The sequence below is a fragment of the Giraffa tippelskirchi genome, chromosome 3, assembly GCF_054371585.1.
Source record: "Giraffa tippelskirchi isolate mGirTip1 chromosome 3, T2T-mGirTip1v1.2.pri, whole genome shotgun sequence".
Taxonomy (NCBI): domain Eukaryota; kingdom Metazoa; phylum Chordata; class Mammalia; order Artiodactyla; family Giraffidae; genus Giraffa; species Giraffa tippelskirchi.
Window position 1 is genome coordinate 96,418,201 of NC_137277.1, and position 23,143 is coordinate 96,441,343.

General features: G+C 39.7%; 1 protein-coding gene across 9 annotated transcripts in view; it reads left to right on the plus strand.

Annotated features, from left to right (window-relative positions):
- DPP4 (dipeptidyl peptidase 4) overlaps nt 1-17,327 on the plus strand; it is an 81,133-nt gene extending 63,806 nt beyond the window's left edge. For all 9 annotated transcript variants that reach the window (XM_081581607.1, XM_081581605.1, XM_081581602.1 and 6 more), the window contains 5 exons: nt 525-624; nt 3,285-3,349; nt 14,185-14,257; nt 14,515-14,588; nt 16,207-17,327. In XM_081581607.1, coding sequence (XP_081437733.1) covers nt 525-624; nt 3,285-3,349; nt 14,185-14,257; nt 14,515-14,588; nt 16,207-16,308 — 414 coding nt within the window. In that variant the 3' untranslated portion in view covers nt 16,309-17,327. The remainder of the gene's footprint in view (nt 1-524; nt 625-3,284; nt 3,350-14,184; nt 14,258-14,514; nt 14,589-16,206) is intronic.
- Nucleotides 17,328-23,143: the final 5,816 nt, after the last annotated feature.

Genomic DNA, 23,143 nt, shown 5'->3' on the forward strand with positions numbered 1-23,143 from the left:
CCATCATGTCCATCTAAGAAGGTCCAAATGTCTTAGATTTCTGGGCAATGAGTCCGCCCCCCAGGCTTACACTTTTGTTTATTACAATGGGGAAAGGAGGTGAGAAAGAAAGAAGAAGAGGCAAGAAGGAGGGATAAAGAGAAGGAAAGATAGAGGGGGAGAGGGAAGGAGAGACACTTTTTCTCAGAAATCCAAAAAAGTAAAAACGTTGAGTTTATTGCCTTTTTGTTTTTTTTTTTTTATCTTTAACTTTTTTTGTTTTTGTTGTTTTGTTTTTAATTAGTACTACTCAGCAAAATGTCAATACTTTCCCTCTTACACCTACCAAGAAAAGGGACCAGGGCTCTGAATGGGTAGTCTTTAGATACTGCCCAATTAAGGCCAATTTAAGCCTCCTCTATCATGCTTTCTATCTTGAAAGAGGCACAGTATATAAAGATGTGAGAAATGTGGAAACTGCGACTTGCTTACCATATGTCCTTAATTCCTTTACCTCCATAAAAATAACTGTTTCCATTTCTTAGTCATACGGAGGGTACGTAACCTCAATGGTGCTGGGAGCAGGAAGTGGTGTGTTCAAGTGTGGAATAGCCGTGGCGCCTGTATCCAAGTGGGAGTACTATGGTAGGTGGTGGCCCTCAGGTACAGAGATGCTGAGTGCGAACCTTCACATCTCAATGCCAAAGCCATTCATTTTTTAATTTCCCTGTTTCTACAGTGAAGAAGCTGATTCATCTTAGATGTGCTTTATGGATACCTGTAATAAAAGTCTCACTTCTACTGTTGGGAAAGGCTGGGTGGTATTAAATGCTACCTACATATTTAGTTAGCAACCAATTCTGTGTCCTAAATGTCTTATCAAGAAATTAGGTTTTCCGCATTTTAAAACATTCCCAATGCTACAGTTCTTCAGATCCCCTTCCTTACCTTTATTCTACTTTGACTTTGGGGCTTCACATATTACAAGAATAAGAGAAGTATTTCTTTCCCTTCAGGTTAAGGTTGAATATAAAGTAGGACTTTGGGTGGAAAGAAGAGACTTTGGCAGGAGAATTCCTGGGGGCTTTATTTCCACTAAGTAGGTGAAAGCCACTCTAGAATATTCTTTTCATCACTGAGAAAGTATTGTTCTATCATATACATATAAGGCTATGGAAGGGGCAAGCAGTGGAACTCTAGATAGTGGGGAAGAGCCAGAGGTGGTGAAAAGATGAATTATTTTCCTGTATCTCTTCTGACCCTATCTCAAGTACTTTATGCAGTATAATGATAGAATCATTGATAATGAATATGCTTATTAAATATTTTATGCCCTAATGTATGGTAGTATATGGTAATACCAAAGCTGCGGAAAACTCTAAAATCAAGAGAAGCCAATGTGTAAAAGATACATCATTGTCTTTCTATTGGAGACATAAAATTGGAGAACATGGTTAGGATTGATCCTCACACAATAGATTTGTTTTCATATAATACTTTCCTGTTTGATACTAATTGTTCTATGTGATGGCTTGTTTCTGGAGACCTCTGGTGGTCAGTAAGATAACAGAAGCAATCTTCATGAATTTGGAAATATATAATGGTAAGAAGAGTTGATTAAATGTATATGGACCAATCTAACAAGAACTTTCTAGAATTCTTACATGTGTGAAAATTTGAAAAATATTACTCAAAAATCAAATGGAAGGAGTGTGTAAATGGTATTGCAAGACATACTTCTAAAAGTTTACACTGACATTAGTGAAAGTGAAAGATGCCTAGTTGTGTCCGACTCTTTGTGACCCCATGGACTATACAGTCTATGGAATTCTCCAGGCCGGAATACTGGAGTGGGTAGCTTTTCCCTTCTCCAGGGGAGCTTCCCAACACAGGGATTGAACCCAGGTCTCCTGCATTGCAGGCAGATTCTTTACCAACTGAGCTATCAGGGAAGCCCCACATTAACCCCCGACATTAAGCATTTTTTAAATAGTATTTTAAAAATTTTAGATCTTCTTACACAAGAAAACCTGGTTAGCATAATAAGAAAGGGCTATTATGTTCTAGGACAAGAAGAATTGTGCCTGTTGGGGGAAAAATTATTTTGCCCTTAAAAGCTATTCCTACTCCCCCACCCCATTAAATGTACATCCCAAGTTATTTATATTTAAAGTTAAAAGATGAACATTTTGGGAAAGTTATATTTTAAAGTATGCTTTAAAATATTGTATTTCCTATATTAGTGTCCTCTAGATATGTACAATTGCATATAGTCTGTATTCACTTTAATCAAAATGATAAAATAATAAAAACTCATTTTGGAGGAAAATATTTTGATTTCCATAGAAAGGGCCTAAGCAATATATATGGGACAGCTAATAATAGTAATCAATGCCAGTCATTCAAAAAGGGTTAGAATGTTGCTTAAGCTTATTGTTTTGATGATCTAGTCTTCTAAATAATTAATTAAACTGGTATTGAAATATTGATACAATTACAGTGATATTCACACCATTAAAATATATAGCACAATGGAAACATATTATACTTATTTACTTACTGTAACCTGTCCATTTTTCAAAAAGTTATTTCACATTTTTAAAGTTATATTGAAATTCAGCAACAATACATTTTCTCACTTATATTTTAAGAAATATACATATATGTATACATATAGCTATCTGTATATATATGTCTCTCTCCACAAAATGAGAGAAAACAGATGTTCAACTTGCCTTATGATGGAGTAGCTGAGCCAGTATGGGGTTGGACTTCAAATAATGATAACTGAATTTTTTCCTTTCAGTCTGTCCCTCCCCCACCTAAAAAAAATATGATTTAAGTGAGCAACTAGTAATTGAAAATTATGAGGAGTTTCCAGTAGGAAAGAGAATATCCTAAAGGAGGATACATATGTCAGGACCAAGAAATTCAAGACAATTTAGACATTAAATGACTTGCTAATCAAGATCTTTAAGGGAGTCAGATCTTTAATGTCGTGTTCTTGTCACTGAGCACTTCACATTTGACTCTTCTGCAGGTGGGTTATTGACTAGGTTTTAGATCACCTGTTTTGATCTCCCTCTGCCCTCCAGGGAAGGGCTAATGGGAATTGGTTACAGGGCTGAGTATGGAAAGACAGGAGTCCAGATGCATCAACAAGCCAAGCAGAAACGATCTGAAGGAGATACTTCTGACAGTGTAACACTGTAGACCTTTGCACAAGTTAAGACATAAAATAACCCAGTAAAAGGGGGAAAAGCTTTTATTGTATGAATTAAGTTTTTTTCTTTTCTCCATCACAGACTCCGTGTACACAGAACGTTACATGGGTCTTCCAACTCCAGAAGACAACCTTGACTCTTACAGGGTAAGAGATGGTGAACTAGATCCATTTTATAACCTATTTATAAGTGGTATAAGAACATTTTTAAGTGCATCTATTCTAGAAAATATATATTTTTTATTTCCAACAAAATTCTTGTTAAAAAATAACACAGGTGGTTTAGAGTTACTCCAGTAGCTTCCCCTACTATATTCTGCATAATTACAGCCTTTATCGTATGCTATATAGGTCACAATATGCATTCATTTGAAAATACAAAGCAACACCAGATAATTACTTTAATTATAAAAAAATTTCCGTTTAGAAAACATGTCAAATTCAACATATTCCTTTAGAGCCCAGAAGACACTCTAAGTCTTTAACCACATATTAAAATTTCTTATGCTATTATCATAATTAAGATGTATGTACAGGCCTATAATTTTCTTATTCTTAGCCAAATGTGTACATTTTTCTTTCACACAAGATTTGAGTAAAGCAGGTGTCATATAGGTGCAGGAGGGTAATACTCTGAAAAGCTCTTGAACCCAAATTACTGAATAGCATCCATCAAGCTGGTTGCCTGCTTGGAAGAGCCAGTGGGCAGGTTATTGTGCAAATGGGCTATAGCATCTGAAATGGGGCCTGGTGCAGCCATCATTGGCAGCCTGCATGCTAGTGTGGGTGCCACTGAAGGGCCAGGGCACTCTCTTTGGTAGCACATTTGCTTCAGCTGGAATATCAGCCTAAATACTAGGGACCATGTAGGGCATTGCACCATCCCTCAGAACTTCCAGATTTTGTCATGTAAGTTGGAAACCCCTAAACGTACAGATGGCTGGGTCAGTCATTCAATGTTTACATTCTTCAGAGGATATTCAAAACTCTTCCCAGGACAGTGAATTAAAAAGAAAGAAAAACAATAACCCGTATAATTTAAGAGCACAATTTCTTCTCATCTGTGCCACAGCTCTCAGTGCTTGGGCTTTGTATTCATACATTGGTCTAAGCCATATTTGTACTTTTTTGTAAGATTTCATCATTATTAGGGGTTCTGAAGCCATTTGATCAAAGCACAGTAAAATGCAAATACAATTTCCATTTTTGCTAGACATGTACAGTTTAGTTTTACATCTTCCTTTCAGCTTTATTTAGCAAGGCTTGTGTGGGGTGTGGCAGAGAGGGGTATGAGTACATTTGTGTCTGAGTGTGTGTTTTGATCTCTGTTTACCAGTCAAAATAGAAAAGTAACAACTGTATAAAATAGATAGCTAATGAGAACCTACTATATAGCACAGGGAACTCTACTTAATGCTCTGTGGTGACCTAGGTGGGAAGGAAATCCAGAAAAAGAGGAGATATGTAAACGCATAGCTGATTCACTTCACTGTACAGCAGAAAATAACACAACATAATAAAGTAACTATACTGCAATAATTTTAAAAAAAAAAAGAGAAAAGTAACAGCTTATGAAATGGGATGTATGAATCATCTTCTACTACAAATCAGTCCCATAATCAGGTTGTCCTTATGTCTTCTGATTGTCCCACGTGATACTTGGGACTCAGTTTTTCCCATTCTTTATCCTACACATCCAATCAGCTGCTTTAGACATCCTTTCCCCGCTTCATGATCACATTGCTGATGTCACGTGACTACCACCTTTCATAACCATAACCCCACTGTTCATTCCTTAGCTGGTGTCCCTATACTCCAGGCTGTATCGCACACAGCGGTAGGAGCTTAACCTCCACTCACAGCACTTTCATGGACTTTTCCCATGGACTCACTTTTCACTCTCATGCATTGGAGGAGCAAATGGCAGCCCACTCCAGTGTTCTTGCCTGGAGAATCCCAGGGACGGCGGAGCCTAGTGGGCTGCTGTCTATGGGGTCACACAGAGTCGGACATGACTGAAGCGACTTAGCAGCAGCAGCAGCAACTAAGTTCAGCTCTTATTCTTTAACCAGGTGTTCAATACCTTTCTTACAGCAGCCCTGGAATGTCATTTTTTTCCCCTTCCACCTCTATCTATTAGGTGGAGAAGGAAATGGCAACCCAATCCAGTATTCTTGCCTGAAGAATTTCTTGGACAGGGGAGCCTGGCCAGCTATAGTCCATGGGCTCACAGGGAGTTGGACTCGACTTCACGACTGTCACTCACTCCATCTATTAGGACACTTGTACTGCTCTCCTGGTGGACTAGCATCCTCTCTTTTGACTCACATGATGTTTTCCTTGTATATCTCTCAATTCTCAATTTATTGTTCTTGGATTCATAGTTATTTTGTACTCCTTTTCCTCCCTCTGTGTTATTATTAGTCATTCAAAGCTCTCCTCAATATTGTATTATTTGGATCACCCAATATAAAATAGAAACCTTAAAATCTTTTTTGATTTAATTTTAAAACTTCTTGAGTGGAAACATTGTTATAAAAACTATACATCTCCATCATCTCTTTCATTTTACAGCTCTAATTTTGTGGTCAGTGACCCAACCAGGATGCTTACACTTGAAAGCATCCCTCCTGTGGTGCACCATATTTGGGGTATAGCTAAAAGTCTTTCTCAAATAATCCCAAAGTACTAAAAAAAATCCCAAAACATCAGAGGTGTACTGCCCAGGACCCTCATCCTGACTCTAGATCCTGGTGGATGATGAGTCAAAGTTAATTTTAAAAATCCCATCTTGAAAGTCTTTGAACCTCGAAGGACAGGGTGAAGTCCAAACCTCGATATCCAAGGAAGTCCATGGCACCTACCCTACTGCACTTCAAAAACATCAGCCAACGGGGTGTTTGCTCTTCAGTCAGCCCTCGCTCTAGAGGATAACTAGTTTTCATCTGCCATGTCAGCCTCTGTCTTTTTCCAGATTCTCCTAAGGCTCCTTATTCCCATACCCATCCCCCTCTTCTCCAGCTCTGCTCCCCCCACTGAGGTGGCCAGTTTCCTCTCTCCTTCTCTCTCCTCTTAGGTGTCCTCTGCGTGAGGTAGTCGTGTAAATAGAAGTCACTTCCTACCGCCGATAGCAATGCACGCACACTGGGAGCACAAAGTCACTGTCTCACTTTGCTGCACAGATGGCTCCCGAGGACTGTTTAATCCTTCCACGCCAGGAGTCGGGTTTTCTTGGCACAAAATTCTCTGCTGGCAATGGACACATTAAAACTGCCAGTACCAGGGAGCTAAAGGTTCCCAATGTGTTACTCAGAGGAATTATTTGGGTGGGCGATAGTTAAGGTGGGTAGGAGAAAGTGAGGTAAATGTATTCTCTGTATCGTTTCTGCCCTGTAAGTTGCCTCCTCAGAAAGTGGAGAACTGAATCTAAGTACCTATATTTGGTGCACAGCAGGCTTTAGAATAAAGCTGCCCTCCTTTGTTTTTTAAATGAGTCTGTGCTTTTGTCTCTGGCAGGAATACATTCAAAGCTTCTATTTTCCTCTAAGGCCCCAGCTGCCCCTCTGGACCCCCATCTTCTTTCACTTTTCTTTCCCATGTTGTTTTTATTTCCTCCCTTTCTCTCTCCTCCTCTCCTTCCCTCCTCCTACCCTCTTGGAAAAAACAAAGGAGACAATTCCTTACAGGCCTTCCCTGTTCTCTGTCTTCCTGCGGGTTGGGAGAAATATTTTGAAAATGAGTCCTGTATAGGATAGCCTATTGACTTTCTTCAGCACATCCAGGATAGGAATGACTAAAGTGTGTAACAAGCAAGGTCTTGATCTTTGTACACCTTTTTGACTATAGAATCATTTATCTGTAACCAGAATTATAGCCTTTGGAAGAGAATATAATTTTTGATGAAACTCAGATGAGGAGAGGATTCAGGATTAGGTCATTAATGACCCAGACTTGGAAGAATGTACAGAAGCACACCAAGAGGACATTTTGTGAAATAAAGGTCATACTTACTATTTAGGAAAGGAAATTGAAGGAACCATTTGTATATGTAAATGGAACAAGTGGGGATGTCATGAATAGTTGTTCAGCTTGTGCACTGCTAGAAGCCAGTCTGAGCTCCATTCACTAAGGCATGCACCTCTGGGGTGCATCCAACCAGAAGGAGTGCCTTTTTTTATTCTTACAAAGCCACCATATAGATTATGGGACCCGGGACTAAGGCTTGGACCCAATGCAGTGACATAAGCAGTAATCCATAAGACCCTTTTTGTAGATAATCACCCACCTACTGCCAAGTGGCAAGACAGAAGCACTTTTAAAGAATACGGGGGACTTAAAGAGGAAGAAGACATTCATGCCCCTTAAACTCCAAGGAGCTGGTCCCAGAAGCTCTAAGCAGGCAGGCAAAGTAGAGGGATAACAGTGAAGCTAATAGGCAGTGAAGCTCTGTGGAAACATTTTTTTTTCTGCTGAAAGTCTCAGTCAGAGTCTCACTTAGTCCATAGCCAACAGAAATGGCAATAGATTTCAGCAAAAGAATCAGATAGACAATAACACTACCCTCACCCCCCCATGGTGATGGACAGGGAGGTCTGGCATGCTGCAATTCATGGGGTCACAAAGAGTTAGACACGACTGAGTGACTGAACTGAACACCCCCAAATGTGTGCTCGACTCTGCAACCCATGGACTGTAACCCACCAGGCTCCTCTGTCCATGGGATTTCCCAGGCAAGAATACTGGAGTGGATTGCCATTTCCTACTCCAGGGGATCTTCTCAACCCAGGGATAGAACCTTCGTCTCTTGTGTCTCCTACATTGGCGGGTGGATTCTTTACCACTGCGCCACCTGGGAAGCCATCACCCCCAATAGCAATAAGCAAATAGCGACCATGGCCCCACCTTGAGGAGTGGGTTCCTAACAGTGATGAATAGTTTCTACATGGCCAATCAAAGTTTCTACATGGCCAAGAAGATCTGTAAAAAGTCATTAACGTGGTAGACTTTCATTCACCTGTTTGAGGTGCTTGGTGTTTTAGTTGTTCAGAAGTTGGTGACCTTGTTGGTGGGACAAAGTATGCAGACAAAATTTTTGAAGAGAAATAAAAGAAAGTAGTAATAAAGCATGAACTTGAGCATGACAGAGTGCCCAATATGTATGGAAAAGATTAGTGATTTCCAGATTGTGACTGTGGAGCCCCAGCATGCCTTCCGAGCATGTAGTGGGGAAGGGAAGTGGCTGAGAAGCTGGCATTTCACCTTCCCCCCACTCCTGTGAACCAAGGGGGACTCAGTTTCATTTATTTCATTCATTTTTTTATTCACTCATTAAGTGCTTCTATGACCAGATGGGCTTCCCTGGTGGTTCAAATGGTAAAGAATCTGCCTACAATGCAGGAGGCCCAGGTTCAATTCCTGGGTCTGGAAGATCCCCTATAGAAGGGAATGGCTACCAACTCCAGTTTTCTTGCCTGGAGAATTCCATGAGCGAGGAGCCTGGTGGGCTACAGCCTTTGGGGTTGCAGAGTCAGACACGACTGAGTTACTAGCACTTCACTGCTCTAAGCTCTTTACATGGATTATTAGGTTCAGTTCTCCCTCAAATTGTCTGAGATAAGTGCTCTAATTATCTCCATTTTATTGACCCAGGAACTGAGGTGCAGAAATGTTATATTAGATGTAGCTACTGAGGGGTAGGAAAGGGAGAGGGCACTTATCTGGAGCCAGTCAAGGAAGATTCTGGGAGACACAGAGGAAGGGCATAGGTGCTTTCCATAGGCTGCCTGCGGGGTGAGGCAGAGGAGCATGGTAGAGGAGTGGTAGGCAGAGCTGTTTTCCAGGGATTTGTGAAGCAGATCGGATGAACCGAGGGATAACACGGAGCAGGGCTGTGGGAAGAGCAGGCCAAATGGTGGCTAATAAGGCAGGATGGGAGGCTGGGGAGGGAACGGAGTCACAGAGAGCAGCATCAGATCAAGGGCAAGAGAAATGAGGCCCAAGTCCTGAGCCTCGTTGCCAAGAGAAGAGGGCAGCCTGGAACACACAGAAGGGACTGATTTAACTTGTAGAGGAGATTTATTTTGCATTTTGCTCAGAATTTGATAGGCTTTTGGCAAGTGTACGAAACAGTCATAGATTTGGCAGTCTTCTGCTAGCAGATTTGAAATGTTCAATCCTTAAGAACTGCTGCATCGTTAGGTTATGCAAAACAGGGTGCAATTTTGTAAATATGCCATCTTGTACTGATTTGACATTTGTTCTATTATCCCAGAATATGCCAAAGGGAGAGAGACCTTCAGATTTAAGCCAAACCTTAACTTGTTTGTTGAGTGCTGATAAAATGTTGACTGCTGTGTGATCTTTAAAGAAGCCAGTGTTGCTGGGTGAGGCCTGAGGTAGGGCCCCCTGTCGGCGGATGGGGACTGTTTCCTTGGTACAGTTGTTTGATTGATGTGAACTAGGAAAACATCTGATGGGCTGGGTTGAATTAACTTTTTTCTTAAAAATTTTTGTGGCCTCTGTTGTGGCATGAATGGTGCTTCCTTAAACAGATTCATTTAATATTATTTATGAGGCTTTGACGGCAAGTGGGAGAATGCGCAGGGCAAGTCAGCACACTGAAGGTGCTATCTCACTGAAGTAATGGGTTGTCCATTAGACCAGTGGCTACTCTTTCTACCAGATAACGATGAGTTATTTGGCTGTAAAGTAAAGGGACGTTAGAATATGATGTTAAGAGGTGAGGACTTTTGAGTTTGACCTGTGCTCAAATTCTGTTTCCACCATCTATTCACTTGGAGAGGTTAGTAAATCCCTGTGAACTGCTGTTTCCTCATCTGGATGATGGGGACAATCAGACCCGTCTCACGAGGTTATTGAAAGGATTAAAGGAGACACCTGAGCCTGCCATGAAGTAAGCTTTCAAAAACATGGCAGCTGCCACCATTATCCTTGGGAAGCAAATTGTCCTTCTGGTTCCTGAATGGCACGAGGGGTAGCTTAAAAATTGTTAGACCTTCTGTTTCTCACAGTACTTCCCCACTCTTATCAGCTCTCTCTTTTATTTCAAAAATACAAAGATTTATTTGTTGGAAGGTAACTGAAGAACCAGCATGATCCAACGAGCAGCTACAGATGGTTCTTCTTGGGGCTTGAAGGAAAAGCTCCTCGCAGAGATGCTGAGGATCGGCACTGCCACTGGTCCAGTCCTTCCCACTTCGCTTTGCCAGGCTGTTGCTGGCAGCGGGGCTCTCCGGAAGTTTCTAGCCTCGGGAGAGTGCCAACTGCACCACCATTGCATCCCTGCCCATTTATCACTCTAAGCTTCCTTTTTAGGAGCTGGTGACAGACTATTCGGCTTCTAACTTAGTCATCCATTTCCTTTTTTATTTCTGTTTCCATCGATAGGCAAGTGGGGATTATCCTATTTTGGTGGGTTGAATTAGCACAATTAAATTATTTCTGGTCATTAATTCTTCCTTAAATTAGCACCTGCATTTCTTTCACTGGCCTTGGCTGCTGCCCTTCACTGGTTAAAGTGTGCCATATAGCGGGCTGTCAGGAGTCTTTCTCTTTGGAGAAGCCAGGATGCTCAGTCTGGTAGGGAAGGACCGGTGGTTCTGGAGGCAGGGGGACACAGCTGCATCTTTCCCAGGGGGGAAAATGTTCTCAGCAGCCTGAGAGCCTTGAAATGGGTGTGTGCCTGAGGCTGCCTGGCTCCCACACACTGAGAGGTCCCTCTTGATGCATCTCCCAGCGAGCAGGGGGACATGCACATTGGAAATGACACTCTTATCTTGTGGTTGCAGGGGAAGCCTTTGTTTTATTTTTCGCTTGCTGCATTAAAGTATTTGTCTTTCTTTCTTTGTAGTGTAATATTGTTAATGTAAAACAATTTGCATCATGACACTTTTATCACAGTTTTCGTCTTTTTCTCAGTATGTTGCATTTCTCACCATGTCTAGTTCATCACAGCTACAGTGTGTACATCACAACATTTATCTTAGGCTCAGGGTTTTACTTGTTTATAAAAATTGTCTTCTTTCAGCCTGTATTCACTCCATTTAAGAAAAAAAAAAAGGCAGCCAGAAACTGTTTTGGTCCAAACTCCAGTAGTTATCACATTCCTTGCTAACTGTCCTGCGTATTTATATGTCTCCTAACTATTACTCTATGTTTCAATGACATTTCTCAGTTTTATGGCTCAGGGAGGTTGTGAAGTAGCTTTTGCTCTGCACTCTGCCAAGCAAGGAAGCCCTGGGAGGCTTTTAGAGGTGGGGGGCGGGAGGAGGTGACACAGCTGTATATTTGGGTCAGGTCTAGGTGTTAAAGGTGACTCTCTTTGCCAAATGAAGAACTTGCTTCTCGTGGGGAGAAACAAGGTGAAGGAAACAACTGCGCAGGCGCAGGAGGACGGACTCGGGCGCGCGGGCCTGGGGCTCCCTCCGACTGTCAGTGTTCCTGTCTGTGTGTCAGCCTCAGCCTCTGCTGTCGCCAGTTTTGAATCCTACACTGGCCTTTTTGGTAGAATGATTTTGACCCTTTCCTCTCTCCGGGGCAGAACATCGCTCAGGGTTCTATTGCCGCGATAGGCGCTGCATCAGCCACACAGTCCAAAAATGCCTCACAAATCTCGCCGGGCCGTGCAAGCGTGCTCTCTTCCAATGAATGCTCTCTTCCGATGAATTCTAAGAAAGCCATGAGCACGCAGGCGCAAAGAATACTCAGTGTGTCTGTTTATTGCAAATCCCAGGACAGTTCAGTAACGATTTCTTTCCTCCTGTATTTTTGCTGGAAGATCACATCATAAGTAGCTTGGAACTTTACTGGAGACTCAGTGCAGCTTAGAAGGTAAAAGAGGTTCTACCGTCAGATTTTTTGTCCAGCTCAGATTTCCTCCTGTAACTGGTGCACTTGATAGTCTCCATGTAGAAGTGGGATTGCTATTAATAGACCTACCTCGTAGGAACATCGTGAGGATTAAACAGAGCGGTGCTTTGATAAATCCTTTAAGATGCTTAGCAGAGTGACTGGCACAGAGTACACACAAATGTCAGCTGTTATTACTAATGGCATTGTGTATGGATTGACAGTGGGCAAAGCATATTTTGGTAAATTTCAGAATGAGAATATTTTATGTCACTTCCCCTAGCTGTTCCCACTTGCCACTGCAAAATTAGGACAGAATATAGTGAACAGTACAATATAAGTGATTACCTTTCTTTCATTTATCCCTTTAATTGATATTTAGCACTATATTAAATGCTCAGAATAATGAACAATATAGACAAATTCCTTTTCTCATGGAGTTTATTGTTTAGTTGGGTAGATAACAAATACTGACGGACAATGAATAAATTAATGGATAGAAGAATGGATGGAGTAACATTGGGATGGATGGATAGATGAATGGATGGATGAATTCATCTGGGACATCTCACCGGATAACACATTTCCCTAAAAGTAAAGCAAAATAAGGGTGTGACTTTTAATGAGTCCTAGGTGTTTATTCTGAAAGTTTGTGGGTAAATTCTTAATTTGGGTCAGACATGGCATATGGTCAGGACAAGTGGGACCCAGCCTGCACAGAGTGAGAGGCCTTTGCGCTGTTTTCTGGGACAAGATCACTTTGTCAATGCAAACATGTTGGGTGACTTTGTCCTGAAAGCTGTAGACAGAATGTGTTTTTTCCAGAAACACTGTTACAGCATCCTGACATCAGTATCAGTAATTTAACCATAAAAAAAGCCACGTCTCTTGATTCCTATTTCAGTGACAGTAAGAGGAGTTAATCTTCCTCCCATTTCAAACAAAACAGTGCTCAGCAGCATGTCTCCTGGTGCACAGTTCATTGATATTGAAACTGGGGCTAGAATAGAAACACTCAGACCATAGCCCCATCCTCTTCCTGCCAGACCTTCAGGGTTCCCGTCCTGATGTTAGCTGCAAAGATATCTGTAAAATACAAACCTTGCCTCTCATAAAGTTGACTTGATTCACCAAGATGCTGCAGGACAAGTTGACTGATTTGAAATCTGTCAGGAGGCTAATGGCCCTTCCTCTGCCCAACTCATAACGAGACAACAAAAGTAGGCTCCAGCTCACCCCTTCCCAAAGTCACTACAATGTCTGTGACATTTTTACCTTCATCCCAACTCTGCAAACATCTCCAAATTAAGACCAAATAACTAGTTCCATACTTTCAAAGCTTTTTCATTCGAGACCCCAGCCTCATTTTAGAAGTCCTTCTTAAGGTTATGAAGCAGCCTTCAAAAAGCTGACCTCCCAATTTTTTCTCCTAATTACCTGGCTTGGTCCAACAGTGACATTTTCCTCAAGACAGAATGAGGCAGACAACCAGCCACTGACTTTCTAAGGCCATATTTGATCTTTGTCACCCCTCTACCCTCCCATATGTTACATTTGCCTAGGTTTCAAACATCTGTTTCAAAAAAGGTAATGCCTGCTTCTCATTCAGAGCCTAGCAATGTGGACCAAAGTTCATATGACATATTGCAGAGTATGTTTAGTTGCAAATGCTATGTACAGGCTCTTTGAAATGTAGCATGTATGGCACCATGTGACACATGGTTGCCATGGCAATACACTTTTTGGCTGAACTACAGCATAAGCCCATGGAACATACATTGCTAATATGAGACTCTGCCCTGTGCTAATGCATAGGACCCAGCCAATCTGGGATCTGGGACTCGAGGGGTTTTGCATGCAGCCTGGGTTGCAGGTGCCCTCTTCTGCATGTGCAGGGAAGATGTGGCATTCTCCCTTTCCAGTCCTTCCCCCAAGCACAGGGCATGCTGTGCATTCTGCCTTGCATGGAGACAGCATTTGCTTGAATATCGGTTTGCTATATTTTGTATCAAAGGGGGCCCCAGCTGAAAACATTTTATTTTGTAAACTGAAGTGAAAAATCAGTTTATGGCAGATCTTTTTTTGAATAATGACATTCTTTTTCCCAATTCCAGAATTCAACAGTCATGAGCAGAGCTGAAAATTTTAAACAAGTTGAGTACCTCCTTATTCATGGAACAGCAGATGGTGAGTTTCAGTTAATTAGACTTTTTAGTATCACAGACAGGTTTGCAATTTCACTACTGACAAAACAAAAGCATGAGGGGCAAGACTGTTACATTTACTTCAATAAAACAGTGTTGCTTTCCACAACTCACTTGTCTTGGGCTAAATGGGATGCTGAGTCCTAGAACTTCAGACAGTCCCCTTTCTTCTTTTGCCTTTTCCTACCAGAAAAGTGGAGCAGCTATTAGTTACTTTCTGTTTCCTTTCTCTCCCTGCAGATAACGTTCACTTTCAGCAGTCAGCTCAGATCTCCAAAGCCCTGGTGGATGCTGGAGTGGATTTCCAGTCTATGGTATATAGCGAAGTTTCCTGCAAGGGGAAGGAACTTCCTGGTGGGGTCTGGTTCCCCTCTCATGATTACTTCTCTCATCAAGGTCCCAAGAGAAAGGGACAAAAGCAAAAAAGAGTCTTATTTTTCCAGTAAGAAGTTGAAGAAGTGATATACTTGAGTCAGAGATACAGTCATGTTCAATATCAGTTAGGGGTTGAAAAGCACAATATTGCATATCTTGCGAGTGTCAGATCCTTAGTCTTGTGATTGCTCTTCTAGCCCTGTCATTGTCCCATATCTCCCTATTTTGACTCAAAAGTAATCACTTACCCAGTGAAAAGTGTGGCAAAGTAATTCTAAAGTGAAAGCAGCATGATAATCACTCAGCTCAAATATGAAAATCCATTTCTAGTACGTGTTACTAGCCCTTCTAACAAAGATGGGGTATAATAATCAGCAAGTTTCAGTTTTTGCAACTTCCATGTTATCTTTTGTTGAGCAACTATAGGTAGTAAACAATTAGGCTGGGTTTATAAAGTCAGAAATGGCTAGAGAGTTGTTGTTGCCTGTTCAGAGGATGTTTCTAGGTATTAAGCAACATTCATTTTATGCCCTTGATCTTTTCAGATTAAGAAAAAAAATTATATGTGTGTGTTGCACTAAATATTTTTGTGTTAAGAGCTTTCTTGTCTGTATTAGCTTTAATAGCCTGCTTCCCCTCATTCTCTTTTAACATACACACTTTGCTCTGTACTCAGTTCAGGCAGTACTTACTGTATTTAAAAGCAGGGCAGTCATTTGATACCAAAAAACGTGGCATATATTTTGGGAGTTAGATTATTATGAGGTTGTGGTGTATATTTCCACTGTTCAAAGAAAAGACATGATACTTTAAGCAATTTTTGAAAGTTAATTTATGTCTCCATGATATATGTTTTCCTGGCAGTGACTTCCCACTTGTTTAACATGGTGGTATAAATTGAAAAATTTTTGCCTCAGGTCATCAACTCTTCCTACATAAATGTCAGACACACAGATAAGAAATTCCAGTGAAAAATCTTACATGTTTGAAAAGAATACATTTGATTTTTGACTTCACTTACACTAAACATATATATGGAATACTGAAGTAGGTTTTTCTAGTTCCTTAGTGATATACATTAGGAAAAATTGCTTTTTAAAAACACTTAATAGTTTTTTTTTACTTCAGTGGAGGAGAAACTTAACAGTTGATAACACTTAATTAAAGTGGGCTTTATGGGATAAACATTCCATCCTATGCATGATGAGTTTCTAAGTGTCCTTTGAGTCAAATTTGAAAATGGACTTAGATATTTTCATTGTAATACACATATCCTTAAAGCAGTGTGCAGTGAAGTCAAACTCATGGTGAGTTGTCTCAGCACTTACCAAGAACAATCGGAGACTCCTGCAAGACAGAGCTACACGTCTTGGAAAAGCTCTGGCGGTGGTGGGGGGAGGGGCGCATAAGAAAACCTGTTTGATCATGTTTCAGTTTACAAACTGATTGAGGAGTTAAAACATTGTGTGTTATTCCATGTATGCTCATGAGAACTCATTTGGATTTAAAAAAGGCAACTGACTTCCTAATTCTGACCTCTCTCTTTTGTCTCTCCAGTGGTATACAGATGAAGACCACGGGATCGCCAGCAGCACAGCACACCAACACATATACACCCACATGAGCCACTTCCTAAAACAATGCTTCTCTCTACTTTAGCACCTCGAAACGGCATGCCATTTAAAGCTTGTGAAAAGCTACTTTTGCTCTCATTATCTCAAAACTGCATTGTCAGGATGCTGCCTTAAAAAAATACACTCAAATCGAAAAATTTAAGTTTACCTTGTTCCCAAATTTCTTATCTATAACCTGAAGTAGGGACTTCTGTCTTTGCAACAGACTTACCTTATGGAAATTTCAGTCTGGGTTTTTTTTTATTATTATTATTTAAAATAATTTCCACATCAGTTGGTGAAACAACAACTAAGAATTGCTTTTATGGGAGCTTTGCAGAGGTTCCCTGAGCAGCATTATTTTCTAACTGGACTAGTCCAAATCTTGTTCTCTTCTTTGAAGGAATGGCAGGATGTGGGCAGTGATGTCACTGAGGCAAGGGCAAGAAAAGAGGGGTTAGGGAGAGGAGCTGGCAGGGCACGGCTGTGAACCCCAGTCCAAGCCTGCTGACCCAACCAGGCTACTGTCAGCTTCTCAGAGAAGAGCTGTTCACAGCCAGACTGGCACAGTTTTCTGAGAAAGACCATTCAAACAGTCTCAGGAAATCATATATGCAAAGCACTGACTTCTGAGTAAAACCACAGCAGTTGAATAGACTCCAAAGAAATGAGAGGGAAACTGCCAACAATGCAAGGCCCCCAGGTGCCAGTTATGGCTATAGGTGCTACAAAAACACAGCAAGGGTGATGGGAAAGCATTGTAAATGTGCTTTAAAAATACTGATGTTTCCTAGTGAGAGAAACAGCTTGGAAGGGAGATGTGAACACATCAGCTTGCCCTGTTAAGATATGAAAATATTTGTATTGCAAATCCTAACTTGAAGGAGTCTTTGCATCAGTTTTTCTTACTTCATTTCTTTGAGCATCTAATCAAAAGAATATTTTAACTTTCTTGGACTTGTTTTTAAAAATTGAAAATAAGCTACAAATGTATATAATATGATTCCCATTCTATATACTGTGGAATTTCTCCTGGTCAGTAATAAATATGCCTTCATTTTTTCAGAGGTGTTTTGTGCTTTGAATCAGAACTAAACTGTATTGGCATATGGACATGCTTACCCAGAAAGGCTCTTGTTTATTTTGCTTGTTATCCCAAACTGCCTTGTAAACATGGAGAGGGTTCAGTTTTTGTAAGAAATAGATACAAAGAAATGTGCTAAATTAAGCAGTTCATAGGGTTTTAATCTAATATTTCTATATATACAATTTCTGTTATCATACTTATATATAAGCTTTTAAAAAGTCAACTTAAAATGATTTTGGTTATTTATGTAGTATATATAATTTATAATTTCATTCCAGAGAACTATGATGAGGCACATAATATCAAAAATATCATCTTGATAGCCCAGATGGCTTAGTGGAAGTTTAAAAAAGTCAACAACTTAAGTGTTTAACTAATTATTTTTGGTTGACATAACTATATTAATGAAACCATAGATTTAAGATGCTGAATTTAGCCTAGCAAAGTAAAGTCTCGATAAATGAGAACACATAATATTTTTGTTCAATTATTTGTAAAATGGCCTCATTTTTAACAATTGATTTTATAAACTCAAACATAGTTAGAAAAAGTTGTCCCAGACACGATGAGCTACAGCATAAAAATCTAAAAATAGAAGAACTGGAAAAAAAATTTATCAGTTCAATATAAGACTGGTGAGTTATACATAGGAATGGACAGAAGATTCTGAAATTGTTTCAACTGCACTTTTAGAACATGGAATTGAGTAGTTTCTCCTTAATTAAGTCTCATGTATTATTCATTCATTTGGAACCATAAGTCAACCCTCGAACCTATAGGGTTCTTGTCATAATTGTAGTAATAGAGTTCATTCATCATGAGTAGCGAGACCAATCTTTGTAGAGTTCTGTATCCAGAAACAGAAATCATAGGTTACATGTTCACATCCTGGACTGAATTTAGTAATCAGAAAAGCAAAGTAAGTAGAAATTCTCCTTTTACGTTAATTGAAACCAGATATAATACAATATAAGATATTGTTTAGATACTAATAAGACCATTTTACAACAGTAGATATTGTATAATATTAGATGCTATACAGATATTAAGACCATTACATAATATCTGATAGTGTACAACTACTGAACAATATCAAAACTCTATGAATTTATTGTTTCTTTAGTTTCAAAACATGCTCCATGTTTTCTATGGAGCCAGAGATAATTAAAAAATCCCATCACATATTTTTCACATAATGAGAGTTACAAATGGTGATAATGTGCTTGAAGTTAAAGTAAATTTCATCTGACCCTCATAAGACAGTTTTACTCTCCAGTAAGAGTTTTAGATGAGTCTTTTGGGAAAGGAAGTTAAATTGACAAATAAGAGACAGACAATCTGAGGGTATATTTGAAACACACAAAACTAGTCATGCCAGTAAGATGTGCAGACTTGCTTGCCTTTAACTGTCGCAGCCTCTGCAGGCACCTGGATGATAAGATGCCTTCATAAGGAACTTGTTAGACCGCAACAGCACCCAGGAGTGCACATCCCAAAGGAAGGAAGAAATGGTCACATCTCTTCTATGGATACAGTGTTTCTTCTTAAAGTTTTGACCAATATTTTTAGAAAATCACTTTTAAAATTATTTTTGAACTTTTTTTGTTGTAAACCTTGCTAAAAATGATTACACACCTTCAAACTTTCTTAAATAACCGGCATAAACCATAATTTGGTGCATCCTGATGACTCTAGGCCACCACCATGAAGCTTAGTGATCACATCAGGCTGTATGTCATTCTGAGTGTTTCTTATCTGCAGGTGGTCACTAAGCCTACCAGTTTCACCACTTAGCATTTGTTGCTGTTGCTCTAAGTTGATGTGAGAATTCCAATTTATAAAACTATTACATTTGTACAATATTTAAGATCGAACAATCTGTAAATGAAAAAAAAATCAGTCAATCCTAAAGGAAATCAATCCCGATTATCCATTGGAAGGACTGATGCTGAAGTTGAAGCTCCAATATTCTGGCCACCTGATGCAAAGAGCCAACTCATTGGAAAAGATCCTGATGCTGGAAAAGATGGAGGGCAGGAGGAGAAGGGGGCGACAAAGGATGAGATGGTTGATGGCATCACCGACTCAATGCACATGAGTTTGAGCAAACTCCAAGAGATAATGAAGGACAGGGAAGCCTGGTATGCTGCAGTCCATGGGGTCACAAAGAGTCAGACACGACTGAGCGAATGAACAACAACAAATGAAAAAAAAAAAAGAATGGGTTTCTTCAGCGTAAAGTAAGAGAATCTTGTGGTTCCAATTTTGTGACAGTTCTTTCAGCAGTGTCCGAGAGCATTTTTATATACATCCTGAAAGATTTGGAGCATGTATTCAGGATATGTCTGAGGGATACAGATGGCTGAGAGTGAGAGATGAATGTGAGTAGTAAAGCATAACGTCACTACCTGTAGGAAAAGCTCAGAGCACGGTGTTAATAAGACCAATGTCATGCTCAGAAGAAATGCATCATCTTTCTGAATGTCACCTTTCTGTGACAGGATTAACATTTAAACTCAAAACTTTGAATTAATAAAAGGAAAGGTAATTTTCTTACTGCTAAATTGACAGTGGTTTTTCTGGAATTAATCTCCAGTAAACGCAATCAAAATTCTTATTCTAAATAATCTTTCATCTGAACAGTCACCCCAAGTTGGTTAGATTATTGAAAATGCACGTATGATGAAAAGTATGACTTAAACAACGAAAACTCTAGTTATTCCAATAAGTTTCACCTGTGCATGGCAGGGTTCTGCTGATTTACGGTGCTTAACTCACCCATGGTGATAGAGTTATTGGGTTTTCTAAAGCATCCTCTGACCTTGTTTGTTGCACTTTCTGGCAGATGTGCACCGTCTTTGGTGTGAGTCCTCTAAACCCTCTGTAGGGCTGTGTGTCCCATTGCATGTTAAGTGTGTTCCTTTTCATGCTCAAGAGACACGAGTTTGATCCCTGGGTCAGGAAGATCCCCTGGAGTACGAAATGGCACCCCACTCCAGTGTTCTTGCCTGGAGAGTCCCATGGGCAGAGGAGCCTGGCAGGCTACAGTCCATGGGGTTGCAAAGAGCTGGATATGACTGAGCACATCCAAAGTCATAATATTTGTGACTTGTGAGGAAAAAAGTATTTTCATTGATTAGGTTTGGTTTCGAGTGTTAATCGCAGAAAGATGAGTGGCAAGGAAAATGTAACATTGAGAAGAAATATTATTCAACCCAGTGCTGGTTGCATGAACCTGAATGACTGTCCGGTTAAGGAGGAAGGCGGTCACATCGCACCTCCTGCTGGGCAGTCAATGCACTCCAGTCTAGGCTAGATGTGGGTTACAATCTCAGCATGGACACTCACAGTGAGGAACATTTTAAAGAACATCACTTAGCCTCTTTGAACCCTAGCTACTTAATTTGAAAGAGATACGAGAATGCCTACCTTCCATAACAATCGCATTGTTGTGAAGATTATGCACTAGGCCTGGTTTGACGATTTCATAGTTTACACCAGTTCTCCCCACAGGTGTCTTGTGTCCGCAGGTGTAGGGCACATGAAGTTTCTCAATGAGCATTTGCTTTTCTTCCAGTGCTGCCATGTCAGTGAGAATCCTTTATGGAGCTTTAATCATTCTTAATAAACTAAGAAGCCACATCTTCTGATGTATTTTACTTACGATTCTGTCTACAGCCTTTGCTGGCTGAATAAATAGCAAAGCACAGGAAGAGCTAGGTTCTAGAGAATTACTAAGAAGGGATAAACCACTATTCTTACCTTTAGGGAGCTTATAAGCAAATGGAAGAAATCTATAACTCTACATACACCAGAAGGTAAAAATACATAAATCCAAAGCTAAGAAGAGTGGATGAGGAATGTGGGATCAAAAGGTAAGCAGTGGGGAAGGTGGTTTCTGTACTCACATGAGCCAGCCCCTGGCTGAATTTTGTTTCACACTTAGATTTTTTTAATTGTCTCAGGATTACTGTTGATACAATGTTTTTCTGAACATTTAAAAAAAATACAATCCCAAACACATTATATAAAGGAATACTCTATGTGAAAGGATGTATCATGAAGTTCTTGTGCCTAGAGCTACTTATTAAGTACCTACAGAATATGCTTCAGCCTGTTTAGCTTCAGTCATAATACAAGTTTATAGACCACTGATAGAGAGTTTGGTTTGAGTCCCTGAGAGTTACCCTGGGTACAGGATTCACTTTTTCCCCATGATGTTTCCAATCATGCTGCCAGACTAATCTTTCCTAAAATGTATGCCTCTTCATTACTCAAAACTCTTAATGGATAAAGTTGAAATATCCTAATATAGAATTTAACAACATTTATACTGTCTCCAGCTTGTGTTCCTACCTTTTCATATGGGTCCCCACTAGTCTCCTAACATTCCACCATATTGGGCTGTCTGCTGAGTTCCAAAAATCCTATATTATCAAGTATGTCAGGCTTCTGTATTACCAAATATAGTTACTTTTTAATTTTATTGTTGTCAATACTGACATGTTTGAGAATCACTGCAGTTCTTGGGGTAGGTTTCCTTCCCCATTACCATCCTAATTCATATGTTACCTCATATAACATTTTCTTCAAAGTTTGCCCTACTCAAAATTCCATCCTTGAGTTATTCAGTGCTTTCATTGTACAACCAACTCTGTACACATCACATTATGTTAAAGCTATGTGTCTACCTTGTCCTTAGAAGAAAGGATCACAGTCCTATTTTCAAAGTTTCCAGCACAGAAAGTAGTGGCTAATACACCAATAGAAACTGTAATGAAGTGACAATTGTATCCATGAGCTACAATTTTCTAAGAAAAACACCCAAGGATCTCTCTAAAAGTATTTTGAGTAATCCTTGAACATTGGGTTTCTTCAAGGGGACTGATTACAAGTAGCCTTTCAAAGTAGATATTTAGTGAATCATCATATTACCCAAATTACTCTCGTAAGTTTTTCAAATGGTTATAATCTCATTTCATTGTATGAATACGTGAGAGAAATATACTGGAAAATTTGGAGAACATTCTTGCAATGATAGTAAAAGAGTCCCACATCTAACAGCAAACAGGCTAAAGTTAAATAGAAACAGAGGTAGATCAGTGAAGATAAAAAAAAAAAAATGAGCCACACAGTTAAGAGCCAAGGAAAATCCTGAAAGATCTAGGGATTGTCTTTAAATACAAGTTGCTAGTGAATCATCAGTGGAGAGTTTCTATCATGCTAAACTACAACAAGGAGATACTCAAATTATATTTAGGAGAAAACTTCCCAATATTGAAGGCTGTAAGTGATAGCAATTACAAAGTCAATTCATAAGTCAAGAAAAAACAGTACTAACCAGTACATTAGAGTCCTGAATGCAGTTACCTCCGTAATATATTGCCAGATCACTACAAAAGAACAGTAATACCATCTGACCTACTGTAAAAAATAGGGAGGACGAAAATTTTAAGAAATGCTTTTCCCAAGAGGGGTAAAAGCAGAAGTCTAAAGAGTTTCAGTGATGGGAAACCTTACTAATGATCTTGGAAGTTTTTACTAGTAATGAGTACAATGCCACTTGTATCTAAGTCACTGCTTTCTGGGAAAATGAAGAGGTACATCCTAATATAGCTCTCATCATAGTTTGTTCGTGAAGTTCAAATTGTTTGAATACTCTTGAAACATCTACGTCACCAAGTTTTCTTGACATCATTACTTGTGTCTAAATTTAAATATTATGTTCAAAATGTTCTACATTGATTTACTGATTAACACAAAGGAAAAAAAGACAAGACACTTTGCATCACAA